General features: G+C 40.1%; 1 protein-coding gene across 23 annotated transcripts in view; it reads left to right on the top strand.

Moving 5' to 3' along the window:
• Positions 1–15,989, top strand: part of PAM (peptidylglycine alpha-amidating monooxygenase) — a 290,016-nt gene that overhangs the window by 195,988 nt on the left and 78,039 nt on the right. For all 23 annotated transcript variants that reach the window (XM_080677812.1, XM_080677814.1, XM_080677815.1 and 20 more), the window contains 2 exons: positions 373–458; positions 1,798–1,881. In XM_080677812.1, the coding sequence (XP_080533938.1) occupies positions 373–458; positions 1,798–1,881 (170 nt within the window). The remainder of the gene's footprint in view (positions 1–372; positions 459–1,797; positions 1,882–15,989) is intronic.

Here is a 15,989-nt window from a genome sequence, read left to right as displayed (position 1 = left end):
TTCCTCTGCATTAACTTTGGTTTATTCAGACTCTCTATGTGATGCTTATTTTTTCTACCTGATTACTTCAGGTATATTCCACATATGAACATACTGAATTAGAAATTGTATAGCTACCTCACAGGATTGTTTTACATTAGGCAACAAACAAACAAAAAAATCTCCTTTTGCATGTGCTTTTTTTCACATTGAAAATATTCTTTGCTTCAGTCTTTATTAGGATCTTAAGGCTGATATGACTACAATGAAAATATATTGATGTAGTATTTTACTTTGTTTTTATACATTTTCTCTTATCCCCCCATCACAGTGAGTGATTTATGCATTTTACTATTTGAATCTTTATTTATAGCTACTTTTCCTTTCTTTCAGGTTTTGTGATGAAGGAACCTGTACAGATAAAGCCAACATCCTGTATGCCTGGGCAAGAAATGCTCCCCCTACCAAACTCCCCAAAGGTACATCTGGGGCCTCTTGGACAGCTTTACATTAAGCTGCTTGATTTCTGATTCCAAAGTACTTTTTATTATATGTCCTTTCCAACAGTTGTTGACAATGTTCCGTTCTGCAGTTCCACACTAAAAAAGTGCCCGTATGGCTTGCTTTGTATTGAAAAGGTTTCATTTAGGGAGTTACTCTTTCTCCCTGTAATTTGCCCACATGACAGTTTAGATAGAGAACAACCCAGTTCACCTCAAGACACCTTTGGCCTCGGGCACATTGGTTCTGGCTAGCAGGAGAGGTTCAGGGGCCAGGACAGCCAGGAATGAAATAAACTGCTGCTTCAGCAAACAGATTTTTTTTATAGTCCTGGAACCTGGGTATTTAGGAGGATGCCAAACCTCACTGGCTTTCTGACTTCACCTCTAACTATTCATAGCTTCCAATGTGTGAGTGAATTACCAGACTCTCTTTTATTACCTGAATGTTTCTTAATATCAAAGTGAATGCACCATTCCATTACAGAATAGGTCTGCCATGGTGGGAAGCGGGACGCGGGGTGGGGGGGCGCGGAAGAGGGTTTGGTAAGTACATAGTCCTCTCCTGACTCAGTAACTCCTGTCAGCTCTGACGTCTGTTTTGCTTTGCTTCAGAATCCTCTCTATAGTTTGCCAGGCAGCCACCACCAAGCAAATTTGGAAATTAATAAGGGGGGTCTGTCATTTATTTGTTGACATTTTAAAGATCCATGAGTAGAGCAGAAAGAAAATATTCCTCCACCTCTCAATATTTTCTCGTTAGAGAATTTTTAGCTTACTAGCAAACTCTATTAATAGTAAGACTATTAGGAACCCTTCAGAGTCCAAAAATTTATTGGCATACTGGAGTTTTTAATCTAGTTGGTAACAGTTTCCTCAGTAACATTTTTTCAGATACCTGTTTTCATATGGAAAGAAAAGTAATTTCTCTGAGAGGCTCCTATATTCAGTCAGCAAATAAAAATGAATATGAATATATACAAAGTAAAATGTCTTGCATAATCAAGGAAATAATTTTGTTTTGCTTTATTCTGTTTCTTTCAAAACGAGCGAATTGTCCTCTTAAAGTGCAGGTGGTTACCCTGGTTCTGAGGAGGAAACTATGCACAGAATTCTATCAGAGCTCTGAGAAAGATTGATAGGTTATATTAGAAATTATCAGAAAATGCCTAGTTTATTTTCATTTTCATATTACAGTTTCATATGCGATATGCTATTTTATTTCCCTTTGGATTTCACAGATCAGTAACCTGAGATTAGCTCCATTTTAGGCTTCCATTTCTAAAATATTAATTTATCACCTTTTGTAAATCTTTAGATGTTGGATTCAGAGTTGGAGGAGAGACTGGAAGTAAATACTTTGTACTACAAGTACACTATGGGGACATTAGTGCATTTAGAGGTAAGTTTTGAAATATTGGAACTAAGCACAACTTTCATGACTGTACTGTTTAAAAATATATACTATTATCCACTTAATAAAAGGAAGACTTGACCACACCCTCGGGGCCCACTAGGACAGTGGTTGGCAAACCGCAGCTCGCGAGCCACATGCGGCTCTTTGGCCCCTTGAGTGTGGCTCTTCCACAAAATGCCACAGCCTGGGCAAGTCTATTTTGAAGAAGTGGCGTTAGAAGAAGTTTAAGTTTAAAAAATTTGGCTCTCAAAAGAAATTTCAATCGTTGTACTGTTGATATTTGGCTCTGTTGACTAATGAGTTTGCCGACCACTGCACTAGGAAACAGCTGTCTTTGTTTCTTTTCATTTTGGACGATGGGGGAAAATGACTTTTCTTTTGAAGGGCGTATTGTCTTATGCATCCCACTGTGCTTTCTTCTATGCTGACTTTAGGGTGCTTTGGCTTTTCAAGGTATTATTTTATCTACCCGCTTCCATTAGAAGATTCCTTCCATGCAGCATGGTCAGAGAGTGTAGGGACTAGTAAATTAATTCTGTAAGCAAGCCCTTGGGAGCATCAGCAAGTTTTGCAATACCAGGGAGGTTCTCAAACCCTCAGGCTCATGTCAGTGCTTTATCTATAACCCACACATTCCACTTAATGAACTCAGCCATTGACCACTGTATTCCTGCAAAAAACACCCACTGCTGAGCACTACCCTAGGCTCCTGCTGCTCTACCCATGATTACTATGCACTTCATTTAAATGCTCCTTTTCTTGTTATAGAATCATTAACATGAGGAAGGGGTCCTGTTCCCAAGGCAACCGGGACTAGTGCTTGTTATTTCTTCTGCTGTATTTAGTTAAACTTCAGCTGAATTCTAGGTTCACTCTCCATTGTTCATGGGAGTGTAAACATTAAGCAGTCTTCTCCTTGGCTTGTCAGTTTTCATATTGTCTTTCTGACTTACCCATATTTCCCCAAGTTCTCTATTTTAACATTATATTTCCACTAGAGGCCCGGTGCACAAAATTCATGCCCGGGGGTGGGGGGCGGTGTCCCTCAGCCCAGCCTGCACCCTCTCCAATCTGGGACCCCTCGAGGGATGTCCGACTGCCCGTTTAGGTCTGATCCCGGTGTGATCAGACCTAAACGGGCAGTTGGACATCCCTCTCACAACCCAGGACTGCTGGCTCCCAACTGCTTGCCTGCCTGCCTTCCTGATTGCCCCTAACCACTTCTGCCTGCCAGCCTGATCACCCCCTAACCACTCCCCTGCCAGCCTGATTGATGCCTAACTGCTCCCCTGCCAGCCTGATTGCCCCTAACTGCTCTCCTTTGCAGGCCTGGTCACCCCTAACTGCCCTCCTCTACAGGCCTGGTCCCCCCTCAACTGCTCTCCCCTGCAGGCCTGGGTCCCCCCCCCCCCAACTGCCCTTCCCTGCAGGCCCAGTCGCCCCCAACTTCCCTCCTCTGCCAGCCTGGTCACCCCTAACTGCCCTCCCCTGCAGGCTTGATCGCCCCCAACTGCCCTCCCTTGCAGGCCTGGTCCTTCCCAACTGCCCTGTCCTGCTGGCCTGATCCCTCCCAACTGCCCTCCCCTGCTGGCCATCTTGTGGCAGCCATCTTGAGTCCACATGGGGGCAGCCATCATGTGTGTTGGAGTGACAGTCAATTTGCATATCACTCTTTTATTAGATAAGATAGAGGCCTGCTGCAAGGGTGGGGGGCCAGATGATTTGCCCTGAAGGGTGTCCTGGATCAGGGTGGGGGTTCCCTTGGGGCCTGGGGCGGCCTGGACAAGGGGCCTGTGGTGGTTTGCAGGCCGGCCACACCCCCCGGCGACCCAAGCAGAGGCCCTGGTATCTGGGATTTATTTATCTTCTATAATTGAAACTTGGTAGCCTTGAGCAAAGGCCTGGGCCAGCCAGGGTGTGCAGGAAGCTTGGCTTCCTCCATTGCCAGGGAAACCCAAACCTCCTGTTCGCTCCGTGGCCACAGCCATCTTGATTGGGTTAATTTGTATACTTGCTCCTGAGTGGCTGGTGGGCGTGGCTTGTGGGTGTAACAGAGGTGTGGTCAATTTGCATATTACTCTTTTATTAGATAGGATTAACTAACTGGATACATTTCCCTCTCCAGAAATATTAGCTTTCTGTCCCATATCTAAGTCTAGAAGTACATGTCCATCTACGCCTACTAATGTCCTCTGGGGCCTTTGCTGAGACATTCCACAGTTTCCCAGCATTCAGGACAGGGACAATAAATGTATCTTCCTCTGGGAAATGTTGGAAAGAATACTTTTATGTCATTGAAAAATTACAATTAGTACTTCAATTAGATGTATCATCAATTAAGCAAGCTCCTGTGGACCAGCCCATGAATCCAGCTTCCAAATAAAACTTGTTTTCATGTTAAAACATGCTTTGAGTTATATATAGCTTTTCATTTTGGGAACAGAACCTAATCTTACATTGTTAACTGTAGTGTTAAGACAAGGTTTTGTTGAAAACAAAGGAATAATTAATGTTTGTGTTTAAGGAACAAAGACAGAAATTATGTGCTCTAAAAATTTACTATGTTGGCATCAGAGTGCTGACTTTCAAAGCATTGACAATACTGTAATTTTTCTAAAAAGGCAAAGAAGGCTTTCCCTGACCACACAACTAACATATCCACACATGCTCCCCGCTCCCTGCTCTATATCCCTCTATAGAACCCCTAGACTTTTCTTTTCAACCTCATTCCTCTTAGCTTTGTAGTCCTAACAGATATTGCATTGATGCTCTGGGGAAATGGATGATATATGCTATTTCTTAAAATATATTGCTGCAATAATTCAATTTAAATTAATTTATTACTGATGAGGAATTTGGGCCTGGAGATTATTATGCTAAGCAAAATAAGCCAGAGAAAGACAAATACCATATGAGCTTACTAATATGTGGACTCTAATGAATAAAATAAACTGATGAACAAAATAGAAAAAGAGGCATGGATACATGGAACAGACTGACAGAGGTCAGAGGGGGTGGGAGGACTGGAAAAAAGAAGGTGAAGAGATTAGCCAAAGAACATACATGCATAGCCTGTGTTGACAAAGACAACAGTGTGGTGAAGGCCAGGGAAGGGAAGGGGCGGGTTGGGTGGAGTTGGGCAAAGTGGGGGGAAATGGGACATCTCTAATAGTCTCAACAATGTTTTTTTAAAAAGGAATTTATAATTTGTTTAATCTAGGGGTAATTAAAAAGTATTGATAGTTACTATGTAAATATATATAAAAGATTGATGTGAAACTTTTATATTAATTTTTTATTTTTCACTTTTTTGAGAGTCATTTTTGTGAAAGAAGGTATGAGGTAGAAAGATTACTGGTGCTATAATTCATAGACCTTATTGTAATATAATGAAAATATAAACAATTTTTGTTCATGTAACTCAGTTGTATTAGGTGTTATCTTGTGCCTTAAGTGATACATGTCTTAGAATAGTAAATAAACACATGGGAAAATGTCAAATCTCACTAAAACAATGAGAGATCATTTTACATTTATTAAATTAGGGGTGAGTGGAGATTGAATTCTAAAACCTAGGACTGCCAGGGTTTGGATGAATCTGGGACAGTTTGGGGAGCTTTATAAATTAGTGCAGTGTTTTGAAATGCAATTTTAGTATATTATATACGTTTTACGTAGAACATTAAAATCTTGCTCTAGGCTTTTATCCTAAAGAAAGATTTTTTGTTCTTTTTTAAAAAAATGATCTACCTACCCACAGTTATTTATGCACCATTAACTATTAATATGAAAAACCAGAAGTTAACAAATATCCCTTAATAGGGCACTAGTTAAATAAATGTTATAACAACAAAAATAGCTAAGCTTAAAGTTTTAAATATACTACATAAAACTATATGTATGCTTATATGTTTGCAAGGATTATAAAGAACAAGGAAGAATAGGGAACAGTTAGTAAACATGAAAGACAGGATTGTGTGGATTTTTTTCCCCTTCAGAATGTTTTAACATCATATTTTTAAATTCCACAAGTGAAGCACTATGCTAAGTCCCTCAGTACTTGCCAGTGAGTGTACTGCATTCCCTCCCCCCGCTCTCCTGACAAAGAAGAGTTCATGTAAATCTCTATATGCCTGATTTAATTTATGTAAGGAGTGACTTGTACTCTTAAAAGTTTCTACACTGTGATCGTACATTTGCCCCCAGATGGCACCTAAAAGTGGAAAATAATTGTATCATCATATCTTCTAATGATTAAAAATACATCATAGGTATTATATATGTACTATACACCCATTTATAATCATATTAGTATCAGTGAAGATTTGAACTTAATGTTATTAAAACTATTAATGATGACATAAATTGTGCATCAGAAGCAGACTAAGGCTATGTGGAATTACTGCATTCTTCTGAAAAGGGGGAGTATTTTGCATAAGGGTATGAGCCTTTTTCCACACAGGGAAGGTTTTAGACAGCGGACATGCTTAAGACTTTTATTTAATGAAGCACCAACAGTGAAGGTAAAATTTCTTCTAAAATTTGTTGGACTGTGGTCAAGTATCAGGGAGAATATAACCTGAAGCCAACTGGATATGATCTCTATTAGTAGGAAAAAAATTGGGTGTGAGTTCTGTGGGATAACATACAATGTTTGTTTTGTTTGGGTTTTTGTTTGTTTGGGAAATTGCACAGAATATGAAGCTATAAAAACATCATTTGTAAGCAGCCAACTTTATTAAATGCCATGTCAGTCGGAGTGTCAGACCTGTGCTGGATATACTAATCCTGCCCCTGGGCGTTAAGTATATTCCAGCAGGGGAAAGAAAAACAAAAACAGAGTTTATAGGCAATTGTAGAAATGCATTCCAGGTCTGGAGGCTATGGAAAGGCAGTGGACGGGTCTGCCTGGAAGGGAAGGGGCCCGGTCTGTGAAAGGCGTCTTAGAGGATGGAACCAGAGCAAGGATTTGAGCAGTGATCAGGAGCCCCCTGTAGACAGGGGAAGGAGAAGACACAATCCAGACAAAGGTAAAGGCATTGCGTAGACACAGGAGAGTGAAAAGCCTCATGTCCTCAAGGAACTGGTGGTCATTTGGTGTTACTGTGAAACACAACGGGGGAAGTGGCAAGAGATGAGAAGAGAGGTGAAAGGTGGGGACCAGACCATAAAGATTCTTGTTCAGACCTGATTCTGAAGGCACTCGGAGTGTTTATTAGCCAAGCAATAACCCAATCAGATTTCCACTTCAGTCCTACTCTTGAGGGCATGGAAACGTTACTACAGGCTTTACGAAGAAAGGACCGGGGCTCCAGGAGGCCAAGGTGAGCCAGGGCTGGGGCCTTGGAAGGCCAGCATGAGTTCTTTTTTTAAATGCAGGCTTTCTATAAATTAATATTCTGTGGAAAACAGAATGTAATCTAATTAGATGAGAGTATCATATAGGCAGTAGCATAGTACAAGGGTTAGGTGATTGAACCAGGTGGCCTGGCAATGACACTTGCTGGTTTTGTTACCCTCACCAAGTTTCTAAACCTCCCTGCTCACCTCCTCTATAATGTGGGATTATAATGGTTCTTATAAAGGTACCTGGTAAGTACTCAATAAATGTTAACTAGTATCATTATAGTCCCTGTGAAAGACTTAAGGGGACATAAATTCTCCCTAAATGCATAGTTGTCATAGTTGCCGATAGTATGAAGAGTATATTGGTTACTTTTTAAGGGTATTGTAATTTCTCATGATGCTTAGACAGAACCGTATTCCCGTCTGTCCCATTGCCGGAGAACTTTCCTAGTTTTCGTCTGTGTGTCCTGTTCTCCACAGCAGTTTTGTTATTCGTAGTTCAGTTAGACAAAGAAACTACAAGGTAAGTCCCTGTACTTAAGGAGATTAGAATAGTGGGAACTAGAGATTCCTCTTCGTCCTTTTTTTCTTTCTATGTTTTTTCAATAATCTTGTTCCAAAGAGACAATTCTGAGATTGCTGCAAAAATTTTCTACATTTCTTCAGGATGTTTGGCCCAGGGAAATCTTAAGAAAACTCTTGGCCTCTCCTTTCCAGAGTGCCTGGCATTAGCTTACTGGTCTCCAACAGTAACTCATTCTCAAACCAGAAATCCGGTTTGAACTAAAGTTGGAACTGATGTTCTTAAAATTTCCATGTGCATAGGCTCTGACTCTCTTTGGGTTGGCAAAATGTCCATGCTGCTTACTATCTATAAGCCTCGGTTATGCATAGGAAAACTAACACGTGTTCCTTCTGAAGGATACAGACCACACACACACACACACACACACATAAATTTTAACATGTTCCTAGGAGTACATAGCTATAAGATTTATTTCCCTTAAGATTGGGTGTTTAGTATTTATATTTTAAATGAGAGGAGTGATAATTAGGGATTGTTTTCAACTCTCATTTATGTGAATTCTAAGAAGTTTCATCTCCAAATCCCTGGGGTTATCTATGTATATAAAAGTCTAAGCGACCGTTATGACCGAACAACCAGAACAACTGGTCGACCAGTCTCTATGATATGCACTGACCACCAGGGGGCATACGCTCAAAGCAGGAGCTTCCCCCTGGTAGTCAGTGTGTTCCCACAGCCAACCTCCTGCAGCTGGCCAACCTCCCCAAGGCCCTCCCCCCGGCTGGCAGGCCCCGATCGGGACTGGGCGAGACTGCCCCAATCAGCCCTGATAGCTGGCCAGGCCTAGGGACCCCACCCATACATGAATTCGTGCACCGGGCCTCTAGTCTTATCTAATAAAAGAGTAATATGCAAATTGACTGTCACCCCAACACACAAGATGGCTGCCCCCATGTGGACACAAGATGGCCACCACAAGATGGCCAGCAGGGGAAGGCAGTTGAGAGGGACCAGGCCTTCAGGGGAGGGCAGTTGGGGGTGACCAGGCCAGCAGGGGAGGGCAGTAAGGGGTGACCAGACTGACAGGGGAGGGCAATTAGGGGTGACCAGGCCGCAGGGGAGTGCAGTTAGGGGCAATTGGGCTGGCAGGGGAGCAGTTAGGCATTGATCAGGCTGGCAGCAGAATGGTTAGGGCAGGGGTGGGCAAACTTTTTGACTCGAAAGCCATAATGGGTTCTTAAACTGGACCGGAGGGCTGGAACAAAAGCATGGATGGAATGTTTGTGTGAACTAATATAAATTCAAAGTAAAGGAGCGGAGGGCAGAGCAAGAGAACCAGATAGAACAGCCGGATCTGGCCCGCAGGCAGTAGTTTGCCCACGGCTGGGTTAGGGGGTAATCAGGCTGGCAGGCAGAAGTGGTTAGGGCAATGGTCGGCAAACTCATTAGTGAACAGAGCCAAATATCAACAGTACAACTATTGAAATTTCTTTTGAAAGCCAAATTTTTTAAACTTAAACTTCTTCTAACGCTACTTCTTCAAAATAGACTCGCCCAGGCCGTGGTATTTTGTGGAAGAGCCATACTCAAGGGGCCAAAGAGCAACATGTGACTCGCGAGCCGCGGTTTGCCAGCCACTGGGTTAGGGGCAATCAGGCAGGCAGGCAGGCGAGCAATTGGGAGCCAGCATTCCTGGATTGTGAGAGGGATGTCCAACTGCCCATTTAGGCCCGATCCCACCAGGACATCCCTCGAGGGGCCCCAGATTGGAGAGAGTGCAGGCTGGGCTGAGGGACACACCCCCCCCTCCCCGTGCACGAATTTCGTGCACTGGGCCTCTAGTGTTAGTATAAATCACATCATGAAATTCTAATTAGAACCCTTAAACAATGAATCATTTTCAATAGTCAGGTTTTCCAGAAAGGTGAGGTTTTAACTGTTTAAGTACTCTAATTTTAAAATATTTGGGCATAAATCTTTCCTAAATATAGCATATGCTTTATGAAATTAAAATAGTTGGTATATTTTAAATGCTTACAGCTGTGCCCAACATAGAGCCCAAAATATTAACTGTACTCCTTACCCCTGGCCCCCTTCTCTTCATAGTTTTGGGATTTCATTCTGAATATCAACTACTGCACAATGATTTCCCTCAAAATTTTAAGAGTAGAGTTTTTCCATGTTACTGGGCTTGCTGCCTTTTTCTATCTGCTTTTCTAGATTTTCTATAGCTTCCTCTGTTGTCAAGCTACCACTTCAATTCATCTTAATTCAAACAGAGCACTGCATGGAAGGAGGCAAAGATGACTAAGAACAGATTCTGCCTTCTGTAGCTCACTGTCCAATGGGAGCAAATGGGAACAAATAAGACAATAACTGTAATCACATGAGCCAGTACACTCTCAGTACAGTGGGGGAGGGGGTTGAAAGCAGGCAAGACCACCCCGAGTGGAGAAAGAGATTCCCTGTTGCTAGATGGATTTCCTATAGGCATCCTTCTCCCTGGTTCTAAATTGATGTGTTAGATGCAGAATCTAGGTAGCTACGTTTATCATTGTTTGTAAATTTTAAAAAAGCAGAGTCTGAATTGAAGCCCTTAAAGGGAACTTTTTTAATAATGAAATCTTGGAACACTAGTGCCTGGCCTTGATGACGGTCAGATTTAAATTCTCCTTGCCCTCTCTGTGCTGTTTCATCATGGCTTCTCTGTAGCTTAGGCCCAAACAGGTGCGTGTTACTGGACACGGAACCTGCATTCAGGCACACACACTCCACACTCATGTGCACATACACACAATGGGAGTTCCTGTCACTCCACGGCTGAAGGAGTAGTAGGGGAACCCAAGGGACTGGAAACAGTGGCAGGCAGGAGGCAAAGCAGGACTCCAGAGGAATCCTAATTCCCCTGCATCTCTGCCTTACAAGACGACCACCAGGAAACCATTGGAAAAGCTTCGAAATTGTGAGCCCAGGAGAAATCCCTTGTTAATGCATTTTTGAAGAAGGTGGAGTGTAGATCAGTGGCAGGTCAGCTACATTTAAAATTATTTCATTCCAGGCTAAAGCAGACGACTCCTGTGTAAGCATTAGAGTGCTCTTGACTCCTTGCTACCTGATTGCTGAGATAGCGGGGAAACCTCAGAAGATTGCTCCCCATTGCTCCCACTGTTGTCCTTCCCAAATCTGTCCTAGCAGCTTCCCCCTGCATGCTTTCCAGTGAGACAGACAAGCTGCTTTTTCTCACTCCTCTGCAAAGTGAGAGATACTCTGCATCAGGGTGCCTAAACCCATGTATTTTCAAACATTCTGGATTACTTTTCAAACCTAAGAATTTCCTTTGAAATTACAGATATGGAGGGTGTTGGTAAAGCTTCCCCACCCCCAGGGAGATGCCTGAAAGCCATTGAGTCTCTACCCTGGGAGGCATGGATGGCACCTTTCTCAAACTCAGCCTGCACTCAGCCTGGCCTTCCCTGAGTGGGGCCCTGGCATACACATGGTCCAGCATGCCTAATCTTTTTTATTCTAGGGCACACACCATGTTTCCAAGTTCACAACACCAGAGACAGCCACCTGCTTTAACAAGCCGCATCCCCAATAAATATAGACATGTGGTTCCAGGAAGGGTGCACTTTACCTGTTTCCTTTTCTCTCCCAAGGCCATTCATAGGGTACCTGTGCCATTCAGCAAGTCTGCTTTCTTCCCTCCCCAACTCCCACTTCCTATTCCGCTAATAGTCCTTTATAAGCAGTACAAACTTTTATTTAAATACTTTGGACCAGATGTTGTTTAGTATTAAGAACTTACAACCTTTTTGAAAGTACTCAAGTACATAATTTATATATTACATTGAGGGTCTGAGGCACCATCTCTGATCAAATACACTAATATTCACCTATAGCAAAATGTTCAAATAGTTACACTATCATAGATAAATAGACCATAAGTAGCATTACATTCATTCAGATCAGATTTTTCTGTCAAACTTTATTATGAAAAACTTAAGGCTTTTCAGCTTTCAGAATTGCAAATAGTTCTAGTATTAGAACAAAGAAACCTATTCCTTGATACATGACATATCAGTTAAAATACTAACACAGGTTGGAGGACTCTGGATAACTTGGAATATTTTCCCATTAAAATAGTCTCTCAAAACTTTATTTTGCATCTTTGGAGAAAATAATAAAAGTAAAATATCACTCATACTGCCTTACGATTTAAAAAATCTATGATATGAGGTGATTGTTGCACATGTCTGTGTAGATAATAAAAACCATTGAATTGTATATACACTTTAAAAAGGTGAATTGTATGGTATATGAATTATATCTCTTCAGTCCTATCTCCCTTTCCACCCATCCCCACCTCCAAATAACTACCATTTATGTCTGCCAGTTTTTCATAGGCTTATCCCAACATTTTTCTATACACACAGAAACCTCAGACATGTATATAGGAACGTTTTTCTTTTTTGGACAAAGGTAAGACCACACTCTCCACAGATCTGCACCTGCTGTTGTTTTTAATTTGCTGTACCCTGGACTTATTTCTAAGGCAGCACATGTAAAGCTCTTTCATTATTTTTAATAGTTGCCTAGTATTCTGTTGTACAGATGTACCATAATTTATAGATCCTGTTTTCTATTAAAGACGTGTAAGTCCTGGGTTTTTTGCTATCACAAGCAATGTTGCAATGAACGTTAACATTAGAAATGTTTTAGGTAACTATGTATTGCCACTGCAAGGTAGATTTCTAGAAATGAGATTTTTGGGTTATGGAGCATTTAAACTTTAACAGATTCCACCAAACAAGACAAAACAGTTTTTCCAATTTACAGTCTATAGTGAATAAATGAGACCCATATTCTTACCTGTACCAGATGTTTTCATACTTGAAAATGTTTGCCCAGTGTTTGCTTAAACAGAGACACTCCTTTTATTTCATAAAGGACTTGAATTAATTGGAAGGTCTGAGTAGAATTACCTCAAAAGTACATAGTCTAGGTTCAGGATTTCTCACACTCTAACCTGAGAACTACCTGCACCAGAATCTCCCTGAGGTGCTTTTGAAAATGAAAACTGCTGGTTGCAACCAGACCTACTGAATTAGATGCACAATAAGTAGAGTCTGTGCAGTGGTGTACTGGAGCTGCCTCATATTGACTCACAGGAGCCAATTATACTTTTCAGAAACTTTATGAACTGATTGCTTTTCCCCCTTTTATTTTATTTTATTTTATTTTATTTTATTTTATTTTATTTCCATCACCATATATCCTCCATATACCCTCTCCCACTTCCACCCATTACCTTCTTCTCACAGTCACCACACTGAGCTGATTGTTCATTGTAGCCATCATTAAAAATAAAAGCAATGAATACTCAAAAATCAACATCCAGTTATTTTACTACACTTTACTATTACCTATCTTCTTGAGGGTATTTACATCTATTGTGTCTCTATGGTAAAAATATTATAAAATGATGTGCTAACTGCTCATCTCTTCCCAGCCCAGTGTTCAGTGATGTCACATTGATAGCTTTAAATCAGTCAGGGTGGGGAAAATGACACCATGGGAATTGGCAAATGCTACAGATCAGTGCTTGATAAACTATTTTGTTGGTTGTTTAGATTTAAGAAAGGGAAAAGATGTCAATAATACAGATTATTCTGAATAGCCAAAAATTTGAGAAAATGTTCTTCTAGTATTTAGAAATTGTTATCCAATACAGCAAGGATTCTGCTCACATCAGTGATGAACAAATGCACTTCCAACATGTCTTTGTGGTTTCAATAAACAAGAATATCCATAAACATTTTTGTCTTAACCACTCACTCATCAATTCCAACCATAGCAAAAGAGTTTTTTTTTAATTCTGTGATACTCAATTGGTTATATGTAATTTATAATAAAGAGCATTACATATTTTATTATTTTAAAAAATTATATTAATAAAAATATAATAAATGTATCTATACACATAGGCATATTTTTCAGAGAGCCATGCACACTGCTGAGCCCAGGATTCTGAAATTTTAACAAGCTCCCCAGTTGATTTTTATGCAAACCAAAGTTTGACAACTGCAGCTCAAATTGTCCTAGTAAGCATTGAAGTTACTTCTGTATTTTTCCCCTTTGGTACAGGTATGTCAGGGCAATCTCTTGAGGCTTGAAATAGGAGCAGAATCATTTGCATTTATCAAAATAAGTATAATTAAATCTCAATTCTCTTAAGAAAGGGGGAGCTTTGAAATAAGAAAATGTATTAATTGCTATCTGGTTATTCTAGCTCTTTATTTTACTTAGAGATGTGAAGAAGGGTTTATTTTTATTCTTTTTCACAAAATTTGGTCTTTGGGTTTTAACATGCTGTAATAGTAGAAGTCACTTACAATGCATATATGACTTTCTTGGACGCCCCCTCCCTTTATATAGGTGTGCAAATGTTCTTTTTTACACTTATGCTTGATAACCCTTTTTGAAGAATGAGCAAAAATAATATTATATCCCTTCATTTTTTACAATTTTTTTTCTTTTTAAGTGGAATGTATGGGTGACAGGGACTAGAAAGTGAAAAGCAGAAACCACCAGACCAACTCTGAGATTAAATGACTGGCAAAAAGGTAACACTGAGGTGCATGAAATTCCATGGCCTCGTAGGCCCTTCCAAATATAGGGGAAAGATAGAAACATGGCTGAAAAGACATTTTGAAAAGAAAGCAATGTTTCTTTTATTTTCTCCCAAAAAGAAAAGAGTAAAAACTATAGATCTTAGGTGTCGTAAGCTAATTGGTTTTTAAAGCACTGGTTTTTATAGCACCAGAGATTGAGTCTTCAGGCTGATTACACGAAAACCCAACTGGAAGGCATTATCTAGCCTGGCCTCTCTATTTTACAGAATGGAAATCGATGCTTAGAAAGGTTAAATGACTTGCCTAAGGTGGTATAGTAACTAGACCAATGCTATTAAAAACTAAACGAATTTAATTTGTGTTGGATTTCTAGTTCGTATATGTGCCAAAGTTCATGTCCTAACAATATAAAACAAGTGATGGAGTCAGTGTTTCTAGAAGTCATTTGAACCCCTGGGAACGGAGAGGAATGGATTTATTCATGCACAATAGAATAAATATGAATGAAGACTGGAGTCATTTACCTTATCTCATTTATGCCTTTTCATTCTGATGTATGAGGTAATCCACTTCCCTTATCATGTAAGGATATTTCTAAATCAGGTTGCTTGATAATCCCACTGATTTTAGAAGAATTGTAATTGGATGTTCTTCTCTAACCTTCATTATACACAAGCAGCTTGATGTGAGTCGTGGGAATGATTTTAGAACTATCCTGTACCTCTCAAATGATCCAAAAGGAGCTTATTATGTTGAAGTATTCTTTTGCTCTTGCCACTCTCTGCACATAAATATGAGTGCCCTGATTCTCTAGCTCCCTGCATTTCAACTTTGCTAATCATCTTCGGTATGGAAAACTAATGATCTTTATTCTCATGCCTTCCGTGGGACACCTGTTTATTTTAATACCTAAATATGGTCATTAAGTATCGGGAATTATATTTTTATTCATTTGGTTATGAGAAGATATGCAAAGCACTACAGTATTCTTTTTAAAGAATATTTTCAGAATGTTTTTATCCTTTAAAATGTGTTTTTAAAGCAACTTAACATTGAATAATATAATATTTCGCTTAAATTATGAGTTTTTAGGGGAAAATTTCCCTAATACCATTTCATTTTTTTAGACTTTATGGCTTTTTGAGAAAGCCTTATACTTTACTTTCATTTACCCCTTTGTAACTCATGCTTATTAAATCATTCATAATTAACTCCTATTTTGAAGCTGGTCAGGGCTACACAATCATCAAGTAATTAATGCTATTTAAATTAATAGCAGACAACATTTCATTTTTCACCAAAAGAAATTGAGAGGAGAAATCAAGTTACTAGTCCATAGTCTCATAAAAATTAGGAGATGCAATCAAATTTCTGTGAAATCTAGTTTAGAGTACTAGCAGCACTATCCATGGCTTCCTGCCCTCCCGCCACCCTCCCCCCCCCCGCCCCGCCGCCGCCCGACACACACGTACTCCACCATACCCCATCTGCTTTTCTTTTCTTTTTTTTTTTTTTAATATATTTTATTGATTTTTTACAGAGAGGAAGGAAGAGTGATAGATAGTCAGAAACATAAATGAGAGAGA

This window comes from Plecotus auritus, assembly GCF_963455305.1.
Source record: "Plecotus auritus genome assembly, chromosome: 7".
Taxonomy (NCBI): Eukaryota; Metazoa; Chordata; class Mammalia; order Chiroptera; family Vespertilionidae; genus Plecotus; species Plecotus auritus.
Note: the sequence above shows the minus strand (reverse complement) of the source record. Positions and strands in the feature narration are given on the sequence as shown.